The 21,074-nt window shown below is 55.0% G+C and overlaps 9 protein-coding genes across 9 annotated transcripts; 5 read left to right on the top strand and 4 right to left on the bottom strand.

Moving 5' to 3' along the window:
* The first annotated feature begins 910 nt into the window (after positions 1 to 910).
* BZA70DRAFT_40960 (PalH/RIM21-domain-containing protein) lies at positions 911 to 3,962 on the top strand. Its single transcript, XM_064915092.1, has 3 exons — positions 911 to 946; positions 1,083 to 3,277; positions 3,341 to 3,962. The coding sequence occupies exons 2-3, from the start codon at positions 1,158 to 1,160 to the stop codon at positions 3,702 to 3,704; spliced, it is 2,484 nt and encodes an 827-aa protein (XP_064771265.1). The 5' UTR covers positions 911 to 946; positions 1,083 to 1,157; the 3' UTR covers positions 3,705 to 3,962.
* A 417-nt stretch (positions 3,963 to 4,379) lies between these two features.
* On the top strand, positions 4,380 to 5,999 carry BZA70DRAFT_298504 (aspartic peptidase domain-containing protein; the record flags this gene model as incomplete). The annotated part of the gene is made up of 2 exons (XM_064914610.1): positions 4,380 to 5,793; positions 5,836 to 5,999. 2 exons carry the CDS (start codon positions 4,380 to 4,382, stop codon positions 5,997 to 5,999), a joined length of 1,578 nt encoding a protein of 525 aa, XP_064771264.1.
* A 189-nt stretch (positions 6,000 to 6,188) lies between these two features.
* BZA70DRAFT_273202 (uncharacterized protein) lies at positions 6,189 to 7,890 on the bottom strand. Its single transcript, XM_064911797.1, has one exon. The coding sequence runs from the start codon at positions 7,803 to 7,805 to the stop codon at positions 6,360 to 6,362; it is 1,446 nt and encodes a 481-aa protein (XP_064771263.1). The 5' UTR covers positions 7,806 to 7,890; the 3' UTR covers positions 6,189 to 6,359.
* A 25-nt stretch (positions 7,891 to 7,915) lies between these two features.
* On the top strand, positions 7,916 to 12,364 carry BZA70DRAFT_273201 (armadillo-type protein). The gene is made up of 3 exons (XM_064911796.1): positions 7,916 to 8,355; positions 8,478 to 11,857; positions 11,918 to 12,364. The coding sequence occupies exons 1-3, from the start codon at positions 8,120 to 8,122 to the stop codon at positions 12,187 to 12,189; spliced, it is 3,888 nt and encodes a 1,295-aa protein (XP_064771262.1). The 5' UTR covers positions 7,916 to 8,119; the 3' UTR covers positions 12,190 to 12,364.
* A 9-nt stretch (positions 12,365 to 12,373) lies between these two features.
* BZA70DRAFT_273198 (Rhodanese-like domain-containing protein) lies at positions 12,374 to 13,251 on the top strand. Its single transcript, XM_064911795.1, has 2 exons — positions 12,374 to 12,806; positions 12,879 to 13,251. The coding sequence occupies exons 1-2, from the start codon at positions 12,507 to 12,509 to the stop codon at positions 13,209 to 13,211; spliced, it is 633 nt and encodes a 210-aa protein (XP_064771261.1). The 5' UTR covers positions 12,374 to 12,506; the 3' UTR covers positions 13,212 to 13,251.
* Positions 13,252 to 14,269, bottom strand: BZA70DRAFT_308975 (uncharacterized protein). The gene is made up of 2 exons (XM_064914870.1): positions 13,580 to 14,269; positions 13,252 to 13,506 (listed from the first exon to the last, which is right to left on the bottom strand). The coding sequence occupies exons 1-2, from the start codon at positions 14,229 to 14,231 to the stop codon at positions 13,364 to 13,366; spliced, it is 795 nt and encodes a 264-aa protein (XP_064771260.1). The 5' UTR covers positions 14,232 to 14,269; the 3' UTR covers positions 13,252 to 13,363.
* Positions 14,270 to 14,950: 681 nt separating this feature from the next.
* On the top strand, positions 14,951 to 15,870 carry BZA70DRAFT_293504 (uncharacterized protein). The gene is made up of 2 exons (XM_064914413.1): positions 14,951 to 15,502; positions 15,567 to 15,870. The coding sequence occupies exons 1-2, from the start codon at positions 15,197 to 15,199 to the stop codon at positions 15,795 to 15,797; spliced, it is 537 nt and encodes a 178-aa protein (XP_064771259.1). The 5' UTR covers positions 14,951 to 15,196; the 3' UTR covers positions 15,798 to 15,870.
* A 1-nt stretch (position 15,871) lies between these two features.
* On the bottom strand, positions 15,872 to 18,102 carry BZA70DRAFT_273193 (eukaryotic translation initiation factor 3 subunit D). Its single transcript, XM_064911794.1, has 2 exons — positions 17,549 to 18,102; positions 15,872 to 17,467 (listed from the first exon to the last, which is right to left on the bottom strand). Exons 1-2 carry the CDS (start codon positions 17,763 to 17,765, stop codon positions 15,939 to 15,941), a joined length of 1,746 nt encoding a protein of 581 aa, XP_064771258.1. The 5' UTR covers positions 17,766 to 18,102; the 3' UTR covers positions 15,872 to 15,938.
* BZA70DRAFT_273191 (FAD-linked oxidase-like protein) lies at positions 18,103 to 19,417 on the bottom strand. The gene has a single exon (XM_064911793.1). The coding sequence runs from the start codon at positions 19,330 to 19,332 to the stop codon at positions 18,205 to 18,207; it is 1,128 nt and encodes a 375-aa protein (XP_064771257.1). The 5' UTR covers positions 19,333 to 19,417; the 3' UTR covers positions 18,103 to 18,204.
* Positions 19,418 to 21,074: the final 1,657 nt, after the last annotated feature.

Raw genomic sequence — 21,074 nt, 5'->3', positions numbered from 1 at the left:
GATTCTCATGTAAAGAGTGCTGGAAATAACAATCAGCCTTGTTTGCACGGCTGCTGCTGTGAATGACAGCCTAGAACCCCGGTCGGCGAGCACAGGCACCAGGCACAACGCGCGTCGTCGACGCTATGGTATTCTGAGAGGGAGTCTCCAATTGCATGAAATAAATAAACGCAGTAGCAAACAGTCCGTCATTATCTTCACATAGCTGTTTGCAATTCGGAATATACTGATTTTGTGATTTTAGTAGATTCTGTTGATGAAGTAATGTCGATATCAGAGAGCGGGAATTTCGCCAAAGGGATTTATTTGTTCCAAGCGAAGGTGCTCACGACCTCGAAACCACGCCCGACAGCAATACCCACATCTGCTGCTCGAATATCTACGTAATTAACCATCCTCCTGTAAAAGCATTCAAACACATTCTGTAAAGAGCGAGACCGGTCGTGGATTTATATCTGCCGCGTTCTGGACTGGATGCGGGAAAACGGCAGAGAAGCAGCGCGGTGGCAACCAAAAACTTTCTTTTTCTTTCTCCGCCAAAAACGAGTCCATCGCTGCTCACTGAACTCTGGCTCGCGATTCTGTAACTGTTCTCGGTGGATTTCGACATTTCACGACTCACAGGATCCTGTGTTCGATTCGATTTACGGTATACGGACTATTGGCCCTCACATCAACACAGTTTTCACCATTCAACTCCAACCGACTGTTATCCACGATAAGAAGCGTGTTATGCGATCATCGCACTGTCAGCTATCGCCCTCGACTGATATCTCGTTCCCGAAGCCACTCGACTAGTAGGCAATTCAGCCTGAAGCAGGCTGTGATTATTTCTATTTTTGTGTGTGGCATCTTCATCGAATAAGGAATCCATCTGGTCTGGTCTGGAGATTTAGTCTGCGGGGAGAGTAGAAACGCAGAAGTGCGCAATTTAGCTATATCAGAGGTGAGTCGTCTTTGCTCGAGTTAGCGGGATAAGGAGGCAAGGAGACGGTGGAATGTCTTTTCCAACACGTCCCGTCGTCTTCTACGCTGCTTGCTCTCATTCTCTATCGCATCCCTTACTCACATTGATCAAATAGCGGCGAGTTCGTCCATAGCGTATTCATCTCGCTTCCGACATCGATACCTCGATCGACGAGCCTTCTGATACTAATATGTGGCGAAACCCAACCACAACAACAACCCGGGCCCCGCGATGCACTCAATACACAATTCCTGCCGGCGTGTTATTCCTGCCGTCGTCGACTACGCAGACGGTTCCTACCGGTGCGATATTTGCGCCGGCGTGTGAGACCTCGCAGAGTTCGTTGTTGGTCACGTCTATATCTGCGGATGAGCTCACCAATCCGTTTTATTCCTCAATCATTCCTATTGCATACACAGTAGCAGGCACGACTGTGCTGTCGTGGGTCCTGTTTTTACTTTTGGTGATAACGCTGCAGACGAGACCATATCTACAAAAACTGGCAACATTAACAGTAGCGATATCGCTTACGATAGCTTTGGCGGAAATCACAAACATCCTCAAGCGACAGTACGAAAACTCCTACGACGATGCAGAGGAGTTGCGGTCTTACATCGACGACGGCCTGGCGCTCAAGGTCATGCGAGTCGTCTCTGATGTCTTTCTCTGGCTAGCGCAGGTTCAGACTTTGATCAGACTGTTTCCGCGGCATAGAGAGAAGAAGATTATCAAATGGCTGGGACTGGTGCTCATTGTTATCGATACAGTTTTCTGGTCGCTAAAATCATTCCTCCCAGCAAGAGACAACGACGATTCGTTCCGCGACGCGATCCCGGCTCTCGCCTACCTATTCCAAGTCATCTTATCGGTGCTGTATTCGGCCTACGTCGTATATTACTCTGTCAACAAGCGAAGATTTGCATACCATGCCAGCAACCTCATTCTTGCGGTGATGTCACTAGTCGCAGTCATGACTCCAATCATCTTCTTTCTTCTCGATATCTCGCGGCAATACATTTCCGGCTGGGGTGACTTCGTTCGCTGGGTCGGAGCAGCAGCCGCGAGCGTGGTGGTGTGGGAATGGGTTGAGCGGATAGAGTATCTTGAGAGTAAAGAACAGGAAACCGGAGTTCTTGGTCGTCAAGTGTTTGAAGACGAGATGCTCGAAACCGGAACCAGCCGAGGCGCTCGAGCACCGCGCGACAGTCGAGTTCGAAACCGAAGACGGCGGCGGCGGCCACCACCGCCGGGCGGAGATGGAGCAGATGGGCACGATGATCGACGGCGGAGAGTGGCATCGAACGACGACGGCGCGAATGATAGCGACAGTTATAATTACCGACGCGGTAACGGCGGCGAGAACGGTAACGGTGAAACAGGCTCGAGTGCTTTCGGAGGGTCTCGTCGTGCGTCATTGGCTGGTAGTCAAATAGCAGGTACATCGGGGCGAAGAAGCCGGAACAGCGTATTGGCTCACGGCACTGGCTCAGCACCGGCGAGTTCGATGCGTTCACACTCTCCGCGGATATTGGAGAGCGGAGTGGCGGGGGATGTGTACGATGATGTTGACCTGGAAGCGGGGGCTGGTGGACGCCGGGCGTCTTCAGAGATGGACGAGGCAGCGCGGAAAGAAGGAGGCAGAAGTCTGGCTATACGACTACGATCACGGCGACGGCGGCGACATGACCACGCAGCAGGAGGAGATGGCAGTGGCGGTCAAGGCGGGGAAGGAAGTCGCAGTGAGAGTTTTGCGACGAGCGTGATGGAGCTGATTGAGTCTGGCCGGGCGTTCTTCTTTGGCGGTCGACCATCCTCGAGAGCGACGACGGGTACGAGCGCGACTAGTTATCGCGTGAATGGCGGGTCGAGTATAAATATGGAGAACAACCGGCCAGGAACGACGCCATCGCCGGCGAACGTTGGATTCAGCACGTCGAGCGAGGAGCCGCGAGTTCGACATATCCACCCGCTGAAGCGAGGACTGTCGCGGTCGATGTACTCCCATGCGCCATCGCCGCAGTCGTTTGCGCTCGGTGGTTCGCAGAGTACTGGGCCCAGTACAGGAGGGCCTTCGCCGATGCCGCCAGGGACAGCAAACACGCCAACACCGAGCGTGACTTTCCACGAAGACGTACTGAGACGGTCTCCTGCAGCTGTGGGAGGAAACTCCACGCTGACTAGTGTAACGGAGGGCGAACGGCTTTGGAGCCGTCAAGGTTTACGGAGTGCGAGCAGCGATAACGAAAGCGGCAACAACAACGCCAGGCCTGGCGAGGGAGTTAGGGGCGAAGTCAGCAATCACAATGTTGGATACGGTGGAGAAGTCAGTGATGATGACGAGTTGTACGATGACGATGACGATGATGAAGAGACGTACGACGTGGGTGGACCATCAGCGAATTCAGAAATCGTGATGAACAGTCGATCGATGCTAGCCGAGATCCGAGGAAATGCCGGAGAGGATGAGCCGCCAGCGTTCGAGCCTCTTCCGGGTTTCGACCGCGGCGACTACTGGGACGAAAAGGCCGCGGCGGAGACGCAGGAGCACACGACGAGCGGTGCCGAAGCAGCAGAGCGCTTGGCGGAATCAGAGGCAGGAGCAGGAGCAGGTCCGCGGGGCGCAAGGCGAGCGGTGCTGGAGCCGACGGAGCATGGTGTGCGGCGAGCGGTGCAGCGACTGACGGGGGCACGCGACTGGGTTGTGATGGACGAGGGCGAAGGCCGTGATGTGGAGTAGCAGAGAGCAGAGAGGCGCCGGTCCACGCGCTGAGGTTTATTTATTTATTTTCATTTATATTCATTTATTTTCGGATTCATTGTATTTGAGGATTTGTGTTTGTTTTGGATTGGTCTGGTTTCTGCTGCTTGAGGAGTATAATGGAGTCTTTATGTTTTCGTTTTGACTTTAGCGGTATATTAGAAATACAAAGCTAAAGAGATCAAGAGGAGGGTCGGGGACGCGTGAAGAGAAGTGGCGGAGGGGTTGTGGAGAGTAGGATACCGCGCAGTGCAGCAGCGACAACAACAACAACAACAACACTCAACTCACAACAACTAACAACAGCCAACAACACTCAGAAGCAGCCAACTACTCGACTGCGACCACCAACAACACTCAACAGCACCAACAATACTCAAGGATCCACTCACTGCTGGCTTCAAGAGCAGCTTTGGTACCAGAATAAACACAAACTTAACCGAGCACACCTCTGTGCAAAACTCTAAACTTTAGCATTTGCCTCCTTCGCCTCGGTGAGCCTTCATATTTGCGCACATCCCCCAAACACCCAACTCGGCCCCTCTGCGCTTTGGGATCGAGCACCCGAGCTGTTGTCTTTGTTATATCTGCTGCTCATCTGCATTCTCCCTCTTCCTCTTTTTCTCACATCTCTCTCTCTTCCTCTTTCGCAGCATGAAGCACACCCTCCTCTCCGCCGCCGTCCTCGCCGCCGCTGCTGGGGCTGCGGCTTCCCAGGTCGCTGGCACCCTGCAGTTCGACATCGGCCGCGCCAAACGCTCGACTCCCTACGAGCCCACAGTCGAGCGTATGCGCCGGAGGAACCATCTCCGCACCAGAGCCGTCGACGGCACGGTCTCGAAGGCGCTCGATAACGACTACTACCTCTACTACGCAAACGTCACCGTCGGTACCCCTGGTCAGAGCCTGCGACTCCAGATCGATACCGGCTCGTCTGACATCTGGTTCCAGTCTGGCGAGAACGAGGTCTGCCAAAAGTCCTCGGATCCGTGTGCCGACTCTGGCATCTTCGAGCCTGACGACTCGTCGACCTACAGCGTCGTGTCTAGCGACTTTAGCATCCAGTACGGCGACTACTCCTACGCCAAGGGTGTTTACGCAACAGAGACCTTCACAATCGGCAGTGCCTCCGTCACAAATCTCACTGTCGGCGTCGCGACTGACGCGAACGCTACCGATGGAATCATGGGCATCGGATACGCTGGAAACGAGGCCATCGTGGCCTCAAAAGGATCAAGCTACGAATACAACAACCTGCCTGATCTGCTGGTCTCCCAGGGGTTTATCGCCACTCGCGCCTATTCTCTCTGGCTCAACGATCAAGAAGCTTCCACCGGCTCGGTTTTGTTTGGCGGTATCGACCGCTCAAAGTTCTCTGGTGAGCTCGTCTCGCTACCGATAGACACTTACTATGGCGAGTCCTCGCCTACCGAGTTCTACGTCACCCTCGACGGCTTTGGATACACGAGCGATAGCAAAGAGACTCAGGTCTCTGACTCGCTGGACACCGCGGTCCTACTCGACTCTGGAACCTCGTTCTGCTACGTTGACTCTGAGATCGTGGCTGCGATCGCAAAGCTCACGGGCGCAGTCTACAGCAGCGATGTCGATGGATACGTGCAGACCTGCGACGTCATGAACGTCGACGCGTCGATTGACTTTTACTTTTCAAACCTCACAATCAAAGTGCCCATCGCCAACATCTTCTACCCGCTCACCGACACCGCGGGCGAAGCAATCACATTCACCTCGGGCGAGGCGGCATGCCAGCTCTCGATGATGGACAACAGCGACGTCGGAACTTCGATCTTGGGCGACACCTTCCTGCGAGCTGCTTATGTCGTCTACGATCTCGACAACGCCGTCATCGCGATGGCGCAGACAAAGTATAACGTGACTGACACCGACATTGTTGCAATCACCGGCACAATCCCTGCCTCTGCGTCTGCGACCGGGTCGGGCGCGTCGGCCGTCGTCTCGGCTTCAGCTAGCGAGACGGGTGACAGCACAAAGACGTCGTCGGTGACGGCCTCTATTATCATCAGTGGTTCTTCCAGCTCGGCGGCTAGTTCGACCGCGACCGCCAGCGGCTCCTCGACGACTGCATCAGATAGCTCCGCGACTTCGTCCTCGTCGTCATCTGACTCCACGGCCTCCGCGGGTGCCGCTAATACCTTCCTATCAGCGTCCACTGGCAGCGTAGCCACGCGGGCTATCCTTGGCTCGCTCGCAGTAGTGTTTGTGACGGTTGCAGGCGGAGTTTTAGTTTTGTAAGATTTCTCATGGCTTGATTATAGATTCGGCGGGATTTGCCAGCGATTGTTCTATAGCGATTTTGTTTCATAGTGATTATTTTCTGCTTTTGTTTGCTAAAACCTTCATGATGTAAAAGGGAGGGGAGTTTGAGTGTGTCTGTGGTGTGGTGAACAGAACTAAAAAGGTAATAATGGAATTTATTTATGCATTCTTTTGTAGATTGTTTTGAGAAAGGGATCTGCCAAGCGCACGGCTGGGTAAAACGGGGGCTTCGGAAAACTTGCTCCTAATTGAGCTGGAGCTTGGCGTGAAGAACTCTTGCCCTTTGCTATTGAGTGTACTGATGTGGATTGATTATTGTATTACTTACATATGTATCTATTTGTAAACCAGCGAGACGCCCTCGTCCGAGGCGGTGACGATGGTGTTTCCGCCATCAGCCAGCGCAAAGCCCAAAATTCCACTCGAGTGACCCGTTCCCTTCCACAGTTCCTCGCCTGTCCGGCAGTCCCATCGTCGCAGATATCCATCCATCGACGAGCTGACGAGGACCGACGAGTTTGGGACAAACTCGATCCGCGTGACTGCATCGCCGACCTCGAGCGTCCGTCGCACGCGCCACGATCCCGTGTCAAAAAGACAGATCACGCCGGCGACGAGGCCGACGGCAAGGATACCGACTGACTCGCACCATGCCATGCCCTCGACCGACTGATCGGGCTCCGACAGATCGTTCTTTCCCGTCGCTCCCAAGACATCCACGGTCGCAATCACAGACCCTGTCCGCGTGCCCACGATCGCGACCTTGCCGTCCGCCGAGCCGACGGCGACAGACGTGCCCGACGGATGCAGACTCAGATTAATCCACTGCGCCTCGTAGTGGAACTGCACCGGTGTGATTTTGTAGTTTTGTACAGCCGACGGCACGCTCCATGAGATCAAGACGCCGTCGTCGCCAACCGTGATGAGGTTGATCTCTTCCTCGTCGCCCTCGGCCGGCGCCTGCGCGGGCGGCACAAACACGCCCGCAGTGCAAACGCTGCTATGTCCGTACAGCGTACACAGAAGCTCGAGTTTCGGCGACAGCGAGTACACCCATGCGGAGCCGTCGTTGGCGCCAAACGCGAAAATTGGCAGTGTAGCATGGAACGACACCCAGGTGACTTCCTCGACCTCCTCGACAGCGTCCCAAAACTCCCACTTCTGCCCCCGCGCCCGCGCCCGCCACACGCGCACTCGGCCGTCCATGCCGCCGGTGACGAGCCACTCGCCATCGGCGGAAAATCCTCCAGCGATAAGAGAGTCGGTGTGTCCTGTTAGGGTGGTGACGAGCTTGGGAGGGACGGAGTGCGAAGTCCAGATGTATCCTAGATCGTCGCCGCCGCCGGTTACGACGAGCGGCAGTTTTGGGTGAACGCCGACCATGAAGATCGAGTCCGTGTGCTTGTCAAAGTAGGTGGTCGAGTTATTCGACATGTCTATTTCGTCGATGATCTCGCCCGGTCCGTCGTCCGCACCACCTTCACCGGCGTCGTCCTCGTCGTCGTCTTCGATGTCTGACATTGGCGCATCGCCGTCGTCGTTTGCGTCGTCCTCGACCACGTCGAACGCAGCGGATGGGTCCAGATAGGCCTCGTCCTCGTTCTCTGCTATGTCGGTGTCATTGATCAGGGCCTCGTTGGGATCCATCGTGTGTTCTGCTTCGATAAAGTCCTGCTGTATTATGGGAGAGCAGAGGGGATAAGAAGGCCAAAGTCGAATGGAAAGAGAAAAATTGGATAAGCAAACTTTAAAAAATAATAAACCTGAGCCGCACTGCGTCATCGCTTCAACGTCGCAATGGAGCTTAGAAGCAGCGAATAGCTCGGCGAGGAGCTCAGTGTATTGTTTCTGTATTTGTTCTTTATAATGAGCATTTGTTGATATCTGTAGCTTTCTTCTGCATTTATATCCTCGTCTTGCAGCGCCGTGCAGACATAAAGTAGTCACCTGTAGTATCTGTCACGTGACCTCATTAACTTGCCCTGACCCTCGCAAAGTCTACTGCTGTATCGAACTCCAGGCCCGGTATTATTGTTCGCAGCATTTCTCCTACTTTATTGAATCTGATCAATTCACGAAGAGGACTCGCAGCAAGAATGCCTTCTTCGTATGCGGTAGGAAGCACGGTGGCTATCCAGCCACTGCTGGAGAAGCTCTCGTCCGAGGACTCGGATTACCGATTCATGTCGCTTTCCGATTTGCATGGAATACTCGCAAACAAGACGGTCTCGCTCGCAAACGACTCTGTCAGCACAATCAATCGCATCATTGATGGTGTGCTCAAGAGCTTGAGTGATAACAATGCCGAAGTGCAGAACTTGGCCGTGAAATGGTGCGTTTGTCTATCGAGATCTTCCCACTCTCTCAGCTCAGCTTCTGCGAGTCCCCCGCCTGTCTCGCTACCTTCTCGATAGTAATGATCTCATGCTAACACTTATTCTTCCGGTGATTCAGTCTTGCGCCTCTAGTTTCTCGTGTCAATGAAACGCAGCTAGCAAACATTCTCAACCGACTCTCAGCCGTGGCCCCCTCCGACTCGGATCGCTCGCTCAACAGCACCGCGCTGCGCACAATCATCAGCAACGTCCCGGCCACCGCCTCGACCGGCAAAATGTTCGTCGCCCGCCTTCTGCACACCCTTCTTCCCAACCTGCGCAACTCGACCGAAAGCGTCGAGGTCCTAGTCGAGCTCGTCAACCGGTTCGGCTCCTCGCTCACCGAGGCTCAGATCGAGGAGACGCAGAACGCGCTCATCGGCGTCTTCGAGACTGGTAAAGGTCTTGTGCGCAAGCGCGCGGTCTCGGCCCTCGGTGCTTTATCGCGACACCTGCCAACGCCGCTGTGGGAAAACATGGTGCTCTATCTCACATCGTCGTTCGCGAGCTCTGCGTCTCCTGATCGACTTCGTATTCTTGTGCTAGTCTGCGGTACGCTCTGCAGAGCTGATCGTGCGCGTCTGGGCCCCTATCTGCCAAAGCTGGCGCCTAGCGTTTTCAAAGCGTTGGAGGTTGATGACGATGATCTACGAGAGGCGGCTCTCAGTGCTCTTGATACATTCGTCGTTCTTTGCCCGCTTCAAATGGCGCAGTTCAACGAAGAGGTCGTGGCCGCCGGCTCTAAATTCATCAAGTACGACCCCAACTATGCCGCCGACGAGGACGAGGAGATGGTTGATGGGGATGATGCTAGCGACTTGAGTGACGAGGACAATGAAGATGACGACGCCGGTAGTTTCGACGACGACTACGGCGACGAATTTTCCGACGACGACGACGTAAGCTGGAAACTCCGCCGTGGCGCCGCCAAGCTTCTCGCCTCTCTAATTCCGACTTTGGATCCCGAGGCGTTTGCAAAGTTCTACGGATCCGTGGCGCAGCTGCTTGTCTCGCGCTTCTCTGAGCGCGAGGATACCGTGCGCATCGAAGTGATTAGCGCGTTTGCGGTGCTCGTCAGCCAGACTGCGCGATACACCCTCCCGCGCACGTCCTCGCCGAACCCGTCGCTTCCGTTGAAGCGCAGTATAGATGATGTCGAAGACATGATTGTCGACGGCAACGACTCCTCGGCCGAGTCTGGCGGTGACCCGCGCGTCAGGCTGACCAAGCTCTCGGGACGCGTGTTTAAGCTTCTCGCGCGCCATTTGCAGAAAACGCCAAACTTGAGCACGAAGCAGGCTTGCTTGACCGTTGCCACGGAGTTGATGACCGTTCTCGCGAGCCTGCCGACTGAGTTTGGTGCGTTTGTGCCCGCGCTCGAGCAGTCGATGGCGCAGACTGCGCTGCGAATGGATGTCATTAAGTTTATCGAGACCGCTGCAGTTGCTCATGGCGCGCGCGGAATCGACGGGCTCGAGGAGTATTTGCCAAAGCTCGTTTCGATCGTACTGACGGCTGCCGACGACAAGTTCTACAAGATTGCGTCGGAAGCTCTGTTTGTTGCTAACGCGCTCGTCAAGACGCTCGCTCTGGAGAGCAGTAGTAGTCCTGCGTTTGCGCAGTGCCTGGATCAGATTCATGAGGTCGCGGTTCAAAAAGCTACAGGATCTGAGATCGATCTGGTCGTGCGCGAAAACGCGATCTTGAGCGTGGTGAGCATGATGACTCTTGCGCGCGGCTCTTTGTCTGCGTCAGAGTTTGCGACGGACTCGGCCATGCTGTTTGACCGGCTCAAGAACGAGACCACGCGACAGGTTGCCATCGGCGCGATTGAGAAAGTTTTCGAGGCGCCGAGTATCACTGTCGCGGATTTCAGCGAGGAGTGGGTGACGAACGTTGCCGGCGAGCTCGCGTCGCTGCTGCGGAAGGCGGATCGCGAGCTGCGCATGTCTGCGCTTACGACTCTCAAGGTTGTGATTGAGAAATTTGCGGCGAGTGTCTCGACCGAGACTGTGGTGTTGACTGTGAATATCCTGCTGGGAGTGTTGATGGAGGAGAATCTGCAGTTTCTGGCGCCGTCGCTCGCGATCTTGGCTACTCTTGTCCCGAGGGTCGACGTCGGACTGCAGACCGAGAACTGTAATTCGGCGATCGAGCTCGTGTCGAAGCAAATCTCTGCGTCGGCTGTGAAGCCACTGCTCTCGCTTCTTGACGTTTTGTCAAAGTGCGGTCACGCCAAGACGCTCTTCAGTCGACTTAACCAGGGCGAGCTGATGCTGACAGTCATGGGCGCGAAAGCACTTGCTGTCGTGATTGTCTCTGGCGGCCTGGAGGCGGAGCAAGTACCGCGCCTCAAGAGCGTGATTGGCAGTCCGGACGCTAGTGCTGATAGTGTGCGCGGCGTGCTGATGGTGTTGGGCGAGATTGTTGCGGTGAAGGGCGATAGTGGTTCTGCTGATCTTGTGCCGATTGATTTGCTGTTTGGTTGCTTTTCTGACCAGCGCGACGAGGTGCGCGTTACAGCTGCACAGACTCTGGGTGTCGTTGCCGCACGACACGTTTCTGAGTTTTTGCCGGTGATTCTCGAAAGGCTTGTTCTAGAGCCAGGAAGTGTCACCGCGCGATTGCTAGTCATTGCGTTGAACGAGGTCACTGTCTTCTGCGGCGCTATGAACGAGGATGAATCCGGAGCGCTGAGCAGCCGGAACGCCGAAAAGGCGAGCGCGCTCGCGGCCTACGCGCCCAAGATCTGGACCAGTTTGTTTTCACTGGACCTGGGCTCGTCCGAGACAGCGTCGGCTGCGAACGAGAAGGACAGCGTGAAGACGGTTATTGGCGAGTGCGTAGGCCGGCTCGCGCTGATGTCGCCCAAGAAGTTCATTCCGGATCTGCAGTCGCGTCTGGTGAACGGCGATGCGCAGACGCGGAGTATCGTAATCTCAGCCGTGCGGTTCATTTTCAGCCAGCCAAAGTCGAGCTCGGTCGAGCTGGTGCCGAAGATGTCTGAGTACCTGCGTCCGCTGGTGGGCGACTTCTTTGCGTTGCTCGAGGATCCGGATCTGGATAATCGCCGGTTGGTGGTGACTGCTGTTGCTGCGGTGGCGAGGAATTATCCCAGCTTCCTGGCGACGACGCTGGCGCATGTGCTTGAGCTGCTGTTTGCGAATACGGTGCCGCAGGAGGGTCTTATCAGAGAAGTCCAGATGGGTCCGTTCAAGCACAAGGTCGACGACGGGCTTGACGTGCGCAAGGCAGCGTACGACTCGATCTACGCGATCTTGCTGGCGTACACGGAGATTGGCGACGATCTCGGGACAAAGGTCGCAAAGGACGATTTGAAGCTCGATAAGACGGTTGAGCGGGCGATGGATGGGTTGAAGGATGATCATGATATCAAGGTTGTTAGCTGTTTGATGCTCGGACGAGTTGCGCATCTTGATTACCGCGTGATTATCTCTCGTGAGTTTCCACTTTCTTTTTTTTCTTTCATGACAGCTTTACTAATAGCATGTACTACAGACCTCGACGATCTCGCGAAAGCATTCACGGCAACGCTAACAATCAAGCTAAAAGACAACACAATCAAGCAAGAAATCGAAAAGACCGGCGAACTCCAGCGCCGCGTGGCGGCCACTACGCGCGCGATCCAAACCGCTTTGGACGCAGGCGATGGTGATGGAGGCAGCGGTAGTGTGCTTAATGTGGCGTGGGAAAAGTATTTGAAGGAGGTGTTTGCTGGGTTTAGTGCTGGGGCGGGCGAGCAGGCGGGTGCGAGTGCGGGGCGGCGCTGAGTGTGGTTTATATATGGAGATGATTGTTTAGAGAGTATAAATATAATCTGCTTTGTTTTTATTTATTACCTCTGTTTTGCGAGTATTGCTTAGTTTGGAGATTGTACGCATTGTTCACTGTCGAAATAGTAAAATAGTGAAATTGAAGAAGAGCTGCGGCGCAGGAAGAGTCGAGATAATCTGGTCCGCAGGTACGAACGAAATCGAATATTCTCCCACCGCTGATTCAAAATCCACCATCGCCACTCCACACTCTACGAATCTCTCCTGACAAAACAACTACACTTCACTAGAAACACTCAATTTCAAACAAAACAATGTCATTTCTTCAAGCAACCCGTTCGTCGTGGCGGATGACCGCCTCCGCCGCCACAGAACTGCTACTCCAGTCCTCCTCCTCCGCCGCGCGGACGCTCACCCGTCGCTCGCCTGCCGCTTTCGCTTCTTTGTCCCGCGGCTTTGTGTCGGTTCCGCCGACGACGTTGTCGTCGGCGGTTGGGAGGGGAAATGCTGCGGGGTACGGATTTGATAAGCTGAGGACTGGCTCGTCTGTGTTTAAGAGATTTGAGTCGAGTGAGTCTGGGATTCAACCGCCTGTTCAGTACGAGTACAAGGCTGTATGTCAATCCTACGCGATACCACGATTGAATTAAGATAGAATTGCTTTCTGACTTTTTCTTAAACTGCAGATCAAGGAGTTATCAGAAAACCCCCACCCCGACAAAATCCTAGTCGACGTGCGCGAACCCATCGAAGTCCACCGCGAAGGCTTCATCCCGACCGCGATCAACATCCCGTACAAGTCCGCGCCCGAGGCGCTCTCGCTCTCGGACGACGAGTTCGAGTACCGGTTCGGGTTCGAGAAGCCGTCGAAGGATAAGGAGCTGGTGTTTTACTGCCTCGGGGGCGTGCGCTGCGACTATGCGCAGCAGATCGCGGGGGAGTTTGGGTATCAGAAGAGGGGGAATTATGCGGGGTCTTGGGAGGATTGGGTTGCTAATGAGAAGAAGGAGAGGATTTAGGTGGTGGACGCTGCATATACGGAGTGTATCATAAATAACAATTCCATTACCACGAATTACATAAAACGTACAGCTCATGCATTCAAACAAAAACTAGACAAAAGCAAAGCAAAACGCCACCCAATAAACAAAAATGGAAAAGAGAAAGCAGCTTATTCCTCTGCCGACCGCGCAAACGGGATCTTCTTGCGCTCCTTTGAGATGTTTTTCTTGCGTCGTCGCTGGATGGCGCGGTCGACGTCTGATTTCTTCATTTCGCTGAATTTCTGCGTGAGTACCAGTTTCCGCTTGTCGGCTATAATCGAAACAGACATTGTCAGCAACAAAGATAAAAACGTAGAAAGGGAGATAGAATAGAAAAGACTCACACTTCTTCATATAGAACGGCTTCTTGCCCTGCTTCACCAGCTCCCTCTCCTTCCGCTCAGCTTCCTTGAGCACCTTCTTCTCAAACTCCTTTTTCTTCGCCGCCTTGAGCTTCGACTCTAAACTCTGATACTCCTTCTTCATCCTCGCGACCTCGACCGGATCCCGCGTCTTCGCCATGCGCTCCTTGAGCTCCGCCAGCTCTCGCTCGCGGTACTCGTTCAGGAAACCGTAGTTTTTGCGAAACTGCGTGTCGTCGAACTTGCCCGAGAGCGCCTCGAAGCGCGGGTCGCGGCGGATGATCTTGGGGACCTCGACGACCTCGCGGAAGCGGCCGACGGGTTTCTTGGCTGAGATCTCTTGCGGAGCGTGTTTTGACGATCGTTTGTGCTGCTTCTTACCGCTGCCGGTGTCCCCTTTCTCAAGCGCAAGAAACTCGTCTCCGTCATCGTCGTCGTCTTCACTGTCGTCGCCAGACTCGTGCTGATCCTCCTTGCGAGCCTTGGCCGGCGTGAACCGCTCTTTTGATTTCGCATTCTCCCTCACGCCAGGCTTCTTCCCGCCAGGTGCACTCTTCTTCCAGCTGCTGGTTTTGTTGTCGCCATTGCTTCTTCTATTTGCTTGGTTTGGTTTCCTAAACCGCTGTTCGGCCATGGTGTGAGAGTAATGGCGATGGCAGTGAGGACGGTGGTGAGGAAGGTAGTTTTTTTTTGCTTGGGAGTTTTGAGTTGAATCTCTGAGCCTCACAGGGACAAGCAGAAGAGACAAGTTCTTCTTTATTGTTTTACGACGGTTTGTTATTGTTTATCTTTTACAGTGACGATGATATTTTATGATACCTTCATTGATGAATAACTTATATAAAAATACAAATACAAAAACTGACTATAAATGAACCATTGCTTCAATCAATCGTAAACACGATCCGACCAACTCAAAAAAGCATCATTTACAATCAGTCTCCCAACCAACAAAAGAACACTATAAAGCACTCTTCGAGGTATTTGCGTCAGTTGCCGGTAGTGCAATAGCAACGACACGATGCGCACAGTCATAGGCAAGCCCAGCGGACTGCGCGCCGGGAGACAAAAATAAGAGTAACATTAAAAGACACGAATAGTGTCGTTTCAGTTGTTACACTGAAAAGAACAGATACTACACTTGATCTAAGCCAAAAGGCAAAGAGAGTTAAAGAAAAGAAAAAAGGAAAGCGGAGCTTTCGGGGCGGCGGCCTGCTTTTATAGACCTGAAGAGAGGGATGGGGGTTAGGTTAGAAGTCAACCCTACACTTAGGGTTCGGTGTTTACTTTTATCCGCTCTGGGCGAGGAGTGCTAACACCTTGAGATCAAGACCGTAGTTGCTCGCTCAGGACAAGACAAGTAGGTCGAATCTCTACACAGCAGCTATGAATACTTACATTCTCGTCTTCAACCACACTGATCATTGCAAACCCGCTGCAAAACCACCCTTCCATAGTGCGGCGCGGAGCATCTCCAAAGTCAAAGTAAAGTTTAAAGACAGAGCTATTCCTGCCGCAGCGTGGCGACCTGACCTCCCTCCGCCTCAGCCATCCATCCACTCTTGATACCAATCCAACACCGCCCATAGCTTGCCTACCATGACCTCCTACCAGACCACCGCCGCTCCCGTGGGCTACAACGACGCACTGCCGATCCATTTCGCAAACGCGCGCTCGGCGTCCTCGTCTCCGCTCGGATCGACAAAGTCAAGCGTATCGCTGCACAAGCAGCTCCTCCACGCGCAGCAGCAGCAGCCTTCAGAACAGCAAGAAAGTCTGATAATACCTCCCGCGAACCGGAATGCTGTTGTCTCCGAACCATCAGAAACTGCGGCGGCAGAGAAAATAGTATCGTCTGAACAGGTCTCTACTTCACTCGAGCGCCTGCTCGCCCTGCCAAACTCCGTATGTGCCGTGATCTCCCTTTGTCTCCACTTCTACTCTTCTCTAGACTAACACCTCGCCGAAGATCCCACCGCGCGAGTCAACACACTACACCGCCAAGCTACGGAAAGCGCTCCCCACGCTCTCGGAGCCGCACCTGCGCGAGCTCGACGAGATCCTCGCCATCGCGCTCGTGGCTGGCGACAAGGCCGCGTCGAAGGACAGACTGGTCAAGTACATGATGGTCGAGTCTGGCGTCGCGTCCGTGTGGGGTACTGCGCTGAGAAGGATTATAGAGGGTGCTGAGATTAGGTAGCGGATACTGGGGTGACTTGGAGTTATGTGTAAATAGAACAGATTAATTGTAAAGAGGACTTTTAAGACAACATAAACTGGTACCAATCAAAAGCAGCGAAACACATTTATTTTCAACACAAAACAATAACAGAGAGATAGATTACTCATCCTCCTTCTCCGGCTGATCAAAAGCATCCTTAGGCACATCGTACAGACGGATGACCGGTTTGTTCGGGTCCTTGACAATAACATACTTGCCCTCAGGCAAAGCCATGCACATGTCGATAATGGACCGGGCGATACCCCACCCGTTCGCCACGCTGAAGTTCATCTGGTTTGCAAACTCGCGCGGCTTGTATCCCACGACGCCGAGCACGACATGGCGACTCTTGTCCTTCGGGTTGGCGCGCGAGACAAAGCCGAGCTTCATCTGCTCCGCGCCCGCGAGGATGCTCTGCACCGTCCAGCGCGCAAGCTTGCAGCTGTTGTTCTTCATCTCGGTCGCGACCACCGCACCGCGCTGGCTCGAGAACTTGGAGCGCCAGTCGAGCGCGCCGCCGGCGCCCGGAGCACGCGTGTCGAACTCGTTGAGCGCCTTGATCGTGATGAACGAGTCCTCGCCCGTCGGGTTCTTGATCGCGCCGTCGACCTCCGTGCGCACAATCAGGTTCAGCGGCTCCTCCTCGTCCTGCGCCGAGAGGTTGAACTTGCGGTACCGGTATCCGCGCGACGCCAGCGGCTCGGTCTCTTCCTCGGGATTGTAGAACGGGTTCGGGTGCGCAAACTCGTGCTTCGCCTTGGCAGACTCGATCACGGCCTGCTCGGCAAAGTTGTGGTTGATGAACGTGGCCTCGAGCGCGAGCGACGACGGCGAGTTGATCGACTCCTTGCCGTCCGCCGACTCCACCGGCGGCTCCACCGCGTTCTCGTTCACAGAGACAAAGTCGAGCGGGCTGCCGTCGCGCTTGTCGAAAAACAGCTTGTCGCCCTCGCGCGTCACGACAATGTCCCACGGGTACACCGACCGCGGCGAGCACATGAGCATGCTCAGGATCGAGTCGGTTGCAAACACGGTGCCCTCGTTCTTGGCCGCGAGCTGCTGGATGACGGGGTCGTCCGAGGTAGTCGGGTTGTACAGCAGCGCGTCGATGACCTGCAGCTTCCACTCCGACGACGCACCGGGCCGGTCAAGGCTCTTGTCGTAGTAGTATGTGAAACCGTAGGTGTCGATATCGGCACCCTCCTTGATATCAAGCGACAGCTTCGCAAGCCGGATGAAATCAATCTCGTCCAGCATCTTCCACTCGGGCGCAATAACAACCGACGAATCGCGCAACCGCTGCGGCTTGTCGTAATCCTTCCAGCCAAACCGTCGGCCGCCCGCAGCACCGCCGCGCTGCCCGCCTCGCTGGCCTCCGCGCTGGCTATCGTTCCCGCCGCGGCCGCCGTACCGCTGAAACCCTCCGCGCATGGACTGGTTCCCGCCACGGGCGTTGAATCCGCGCGCACCGCCGCGGCCGCCGCCCTGCGATCGCAGAATGAGTCCGCCGCGGCCCTGGCCGAAGCCGCTGCCGCCGCGGGGCTTGGTGGCCGCGCTTCGGCTGTCGACGACCGAGAAGCTGGACTCGTCGTCCTCGTTCTGGAATTGGAAATTGGAGACAGTGCTGGCGCCATAGGCCTGGTATGGATCTGAAGTGGAGTTAGCGAGAGCGCTGATGAGAAGCAGAATAGGAAAAAAAACGAAGAGAGGAGAAGTGGATCAGTACATACCTCTGTGATTGCGTCCACCTTGACGACCACCTCGCTGATCACGTCCATCGCGACCAGACTCCTGCGACCAGTCAGCGAGCTTACCAAGCTTATCGCTCTTCGAGAACGGCGCAAACGGAGCGTCCTCGAACGAGAGTCCCTTGGTGCTGGCTTCAGTGGTCGAGGGACCCCATGCTGTGCCCACGGCAGGCAGGGGGGGAAGGGCAAACGGAGCCATTATTCAGAATTGTTTCGAGTGTCTTTGCTTGTTGGATGTAGCAAAGAAGGCGCTGATACAATTAGAATGTATGAAGAAGAGAAGGAAAGGATCTCTGTTCTTTGCAAAAGGGATTCGAGTTGTCTGTGAGGCGCGTGAAAAAAATTCTGTACAGGAACCTTATTAGTCATCGGTGCGGGTGTGCTTACTTGCCGAGCTGAGGAGACGTCTCGAGCGAGAATTACCGTATTGAGTAAGAGTTATTTATGTCAGATATATGTTGCGGATGATACGGTACGGATGATAAGTTGCTTATTTTAGTACCGAATCTACTAATAGTTCTAAATTTACTTTGTACAGTTTCTAGATGGGACGCAATTCGCATATATTTCTTTCTTATTTTCATCAAAATCACTGCATGGTCGTATATATACTTGAAAGATAAATGTCGTCACTTGCCTTAGAACGGCTTGGGAACCTTCGAGTCCAAAACATAGGTCTTCTTGTCGTAGCTCGCCGGCCAAATGCCGCTCTTTCCGGGCGCAATGATACCCTTGGGATCGAGCGCGTTCTTGATGGTCTCGTTGATCGTGCGCTGGATGTTGTTGTTGAAGCTGTAGGTGTCCTGGATCTGGTCCATGAGACCGAGATGGGTGCGGTACTCGCCCCAGCCCATCTTGGCGCAGTCGTCGATCAATGTGCGGATGAGCCAGACGGCGGCCTTCTTGCGCTCCTCGTTGCCGCGCGGGAAGATGACGGAGATGATGTGGTGCATCTCGCGCATGCCGATCGTGAAGGTGCCGACAAAGTCAAAGCCGGCCTCGTCAAACCGTCGCTTCGAGATCTCGTACTGCTTCATGGCGTCTGCGCCCGAAACCTGACTGATGGGAGCAAAGAACAAGTGCACTCCGTTGGGCTCCCAGTCGAGCCAATTGAGCTCGTCGTATGAGGGAATTCCGCGGAGCGTCTTTGCTCGGATGTGGAGAACACTGGGTTCCTGGACGTCCTCAAGCTTGAGGAACTTGGCTCCAGGGATCTTGAGGAAGGCCTCCTTGGAGATCTGCATCATAGCATCGCGGATCAGAGGGGGGCCGTAGGCGGCGCCGTAGAAGTTCCAGCGGCCGAGCCCGAGCTTGGTAGAGATGGCTGTCAGCTCATCTTCTGTCAGCGGGCCGTCGTGGTTGACGTAGTCGAGCTTGTGACCCATGACCGCGGCGTCGAGGGTGATGTAGCGGATGGTAGGCACGTTGGGGAGGATGTTTTGCAGGCGCAGAGGGCGGATGATGTCGACGAGTTCACTCAGCTGCTCTTCCTTGGGGACGGTGACGACGTAGTTTTCGAATCCACCGGGGTCGGGCATCAGCCACATGCCGAGCTTTGTGACGATTCCGAGCGAGGACTGGGTGAAGATGCCGTCGAGGTAGGGGCCGAAGCCGTAGTTGAAGAGCTGCCAGCACTTGTTGGGGGGCTGCTCATGCAGAGGGGCGTTAGGGTCGTAGCCGGGCTGGGTCGGATCGGGCATCGCACCCATGCCGGTTCGGTAGAGTTCTCCGTTGGGGAGGACGATCTCCATACCGCAGTGCACCATGAAGTGGTCTGTAGAGAGTTAGACAATGTATAGACGTCACAAAAAGTGAAGAGAGGACTGACCTCCATAAGGAGTGTAGCCGACACCACGGTCGAGGCAGTTGCCAAGAACGGAACCACCACCGAGATCGGGAACATCGATCCAGAGCTTGTCGTCGAGCTTGTTTTTGACGAGGTGGTCGTACAGATCCTGGAAGGAGACACCGGGCTCGACGAGGCAGGTCGCAGACTCGGCGTCGACGTTGAGGATCTTGTTCATGTTCTTGCCCATGTCGAGCACGACGGACCCGCGAACCCGCGGCGCGGCGCCGCCGTAGCCGACGTTGCGGCCGAGGGAGATGGGCCAGAGCGGGATCTCGTACTCGTTCGCGAGCTTGACGAGGGCCTGCACCTCGGGGACGGTCGAGGGCGAGACGACGGCGGAGGCGACGAGGTCGCCCTCGCCGAGGAAGGCGTGCATGTCGTGGTGCTTGGACTGCTCGAGGTACCAGCCGCCCTCGAGCTGCTTGTCGGAGTGGACGATGTCTGCGTTTGCGGCGCCGCAGACATCTCTGGCGGCGGCGATGAACTTTGAGAACTTGTCGAACGAGGTCTTGGGCGGGAGCGCGAGCGGGTGGGGGGTGACGACCTCGACGGACTCCTTGTGCTCGGTGTCGAGCTTGAGCTTGTCGGTGAAGGCGGACTGGATGTTGCTGAGGGTCTCCATTGCTGCGGATGAGGATGGGGAGCAGATAGCAGCAGCAGCAGCAGCAGAGTATTTATCTGGTCGCTCCCCGGCCGCGAACCACCGCCAAACTGCGGCAGAACCGGCATCGGGCCTCGGGCTGGTAGTGGGTATTTCCCCGCACCCGCGAGGAGGAGGAGGAGAACTCGAGTGACGTCCGTGTTGCTCGTTTGGGTAATCGCCAATTGCCCGCACTTATTATATTGAGCGCTGCTTCCCCGCATTTCGCGATGAGCTGTGGGCTGGGGTTATGTAAGGGCTTTGTCAGCTGTTCGCCCGGTGGCCGGAAGAACATCAGAAGGGTCAGACACCGAACTGGCCGATGTTTGATCTACGTGATCTACGAGACATAATTACTAGTGATAAGTGGTGATTGTAGATTAGGATCAGGCGTAATCATATACTCAGGCTGTCCATCGCTGTCAGGATCTCGCCCACATGCGAGCTCTCGTCCACGTCAACCTTGCCCGTCACCACCTCCACCAGCATAACCTGGCCATGCGTCATCGCATTCAAAATCCGCTCCGCCAGAACCGAGTACTCGAGCGCGTTTTTAATAAACCCCATGTTCCGCCGCTGCACTTCCGAAAGCGACTCCATCTTGTTCTCCCACAGCGTGCGCCACCGTCGCAGCGCAAGATGCATATTGTCCGGCGGACTCACCGGCTGCATCGCGCGTCGCGCAAACAGCATCGTGTTGAACGTGTTTATAAACAAAAACAAGTTTAGCGCAGACGCGTTCTCTAGCCTCTTCACAACCTCCTCTTCCGGCACGCTCGCGTCCAGCAGCAGCCGGATCGACTCCGACAGCGACGGCGGCCGCGCCAGATACTCTTGGAATACGTGCGTGTGGCAGTACATCGCGTTCGGCGCGTAAAACGACTCGTCCCAGCACGCCAGATCGCCAGTCATCTCCGTGATTGTAAACCTCCCCGGCGCGTTGTGGAAGATCGCGTGCTCGCAGTCAAGCAGGTATATATGCAGCAACGTGCGCACCTTGAGCTCCGACTGGATAAACG

This window comes from Myxozyma melibiosi (genome assembly GCF_037950935.1).
Source record: "Myxozyma melibiosi strain Phaff 52-87 chromosome Unknown BZA70scaffold_1, whole genome shotgun sequence".
Lineage (NCBI taxonomy): Eukaryota > Fungi > Ascomycota > Lipomycetes > Lipomycetales > Lipomycetaceae > Myxozyma > Myxozyma melibiosi.
Note: the sequence above shows the minus strand (reverse complement) of the source record. Positions and strands in the feature narration are given on the sequence as shown.

What these genes read in the sequence shown, in the direction of transcription:
- BZA70DRAFT_273201 (XM_064911796.1), top strand. Translation starts at nt 8,120, where the DNA reads ATGCCTTCTTCGTATGCGGTAGGAAGCACGGTGGCTATCCAGCCACTG. An exon ending in CAGAACTTGGCCGTGAAATG is followed by an intron (nt 8,356 to 8,477) that starts GTGCGTTTGTCT and finishes CCGGTGATTCAG; the next exon opens with TCTTGCGCCTCTAGTTTCTC. An exon ending in TTACCGCGTGATTATCTCTC is followed by an intron (nt 11,858 to 11,917) that starts GTGAGTTTCCAC and finishes CATGTACTACAG; the next exon opens with ACCTCGACGATCTCGCGAAA.
- BZA70DRAFT_273191 (XM_064911793.1), bottom strand. Translation starts at nt 19,332, where the DNA reads ATGGTGCACTGCGGTATGGAGATCGTCCTCCCCAACGGAGAACTCTAC.
- BZA70DRAFT_273198 (XM_064911795.1), top strand. Translation starts at nt 12,507, where the DNA reads ATGTCATTTCTTCAAGCAACCCGTTCGTCGTGGCGGATGACCGCCTCC. An exon ending in TTCAGTACGAGTACAAGGCT is followed by an intron (nt 12,807 to 12,878) that starts GTATGTCAATCC and finishes CTTAAACTGCAG; the next exon opens with ATCAAGGAGTTATCAGAAAA.
- BZA70DRAFT_273193 (XM_064911794.1), bottom strand. Translation starts at nt 17,765, where the DNA reads ATGGCTCCGTTTGCCCTTCCCCCCCTGCCTGCCGTGGGCACAGCATGG. An exon ending in AGGTGGACGCAATCACAGAG is followed by an intron (nt 17,468 to 17,548) that starts GTATGTACTGAT and finishes ACTCCACTTCAG; the next exon opens with ATCCATACCAGGCCTATGGC.
- BZA70DRAFT_308975 (XM_064914870.1), bottom strand. Translation starts at nt 14,231, where the DNA reads ATGGCCGAACAGCGGTTTAGGAAACCAAACCAAGCAAATAGAAGAAGC. An exon ending in GCCGTTCTATATGAAGAAGT is followed by an intron (nt 13,507 to 13,579) that starts GTGAGTCTTTTC and finishes TTTCGATTATAG; the next exon opens with CCGACAAGCGGAAACTGGTA.
- BZA70DRAFT_293504 (XM_064914413.1), top strand. Translation starts at nt 15,197, where the DNA reads ATGACCTCCTACCAGACCACCGCCGCTCCCGTGGGCTACAACGACGCA. An exon ending in TGCTCGCCCTGCCAAACTCC is followed by an intron (nt 15,503 to 15,566) that starts GTATGTGCCGTG and finishes ACCTCGCCGAAG; the next exon opens with ATCCCACCGCGCGAGTCAAC.
- BZA70DRAFT_40960 (XM_064915092.1), top strand. Translation starts at nt 1,158, where the DNA reads ATGTGGCGAAACCCAACCACAACAACAACCCGGGCCCCGCGATGCACT. An exon ending in GTCAGCAATCACAATGTTGG is followed by an intron (nt 3,278 to 3,340) that starts ATACGGTGGAGA and finishes TGATGAAGAGAC; the next exon opens with GTACGACGTGGGTGGACCAT.
- BZA70DRAFT_273202 (XM_064911797.1), bottom strand. Translation starts at nt 7,805, where the DNA reads ATGACGCAGTGCGGCTCAGGTTTATTATTTTTTAAAGTTTGCTTATCC.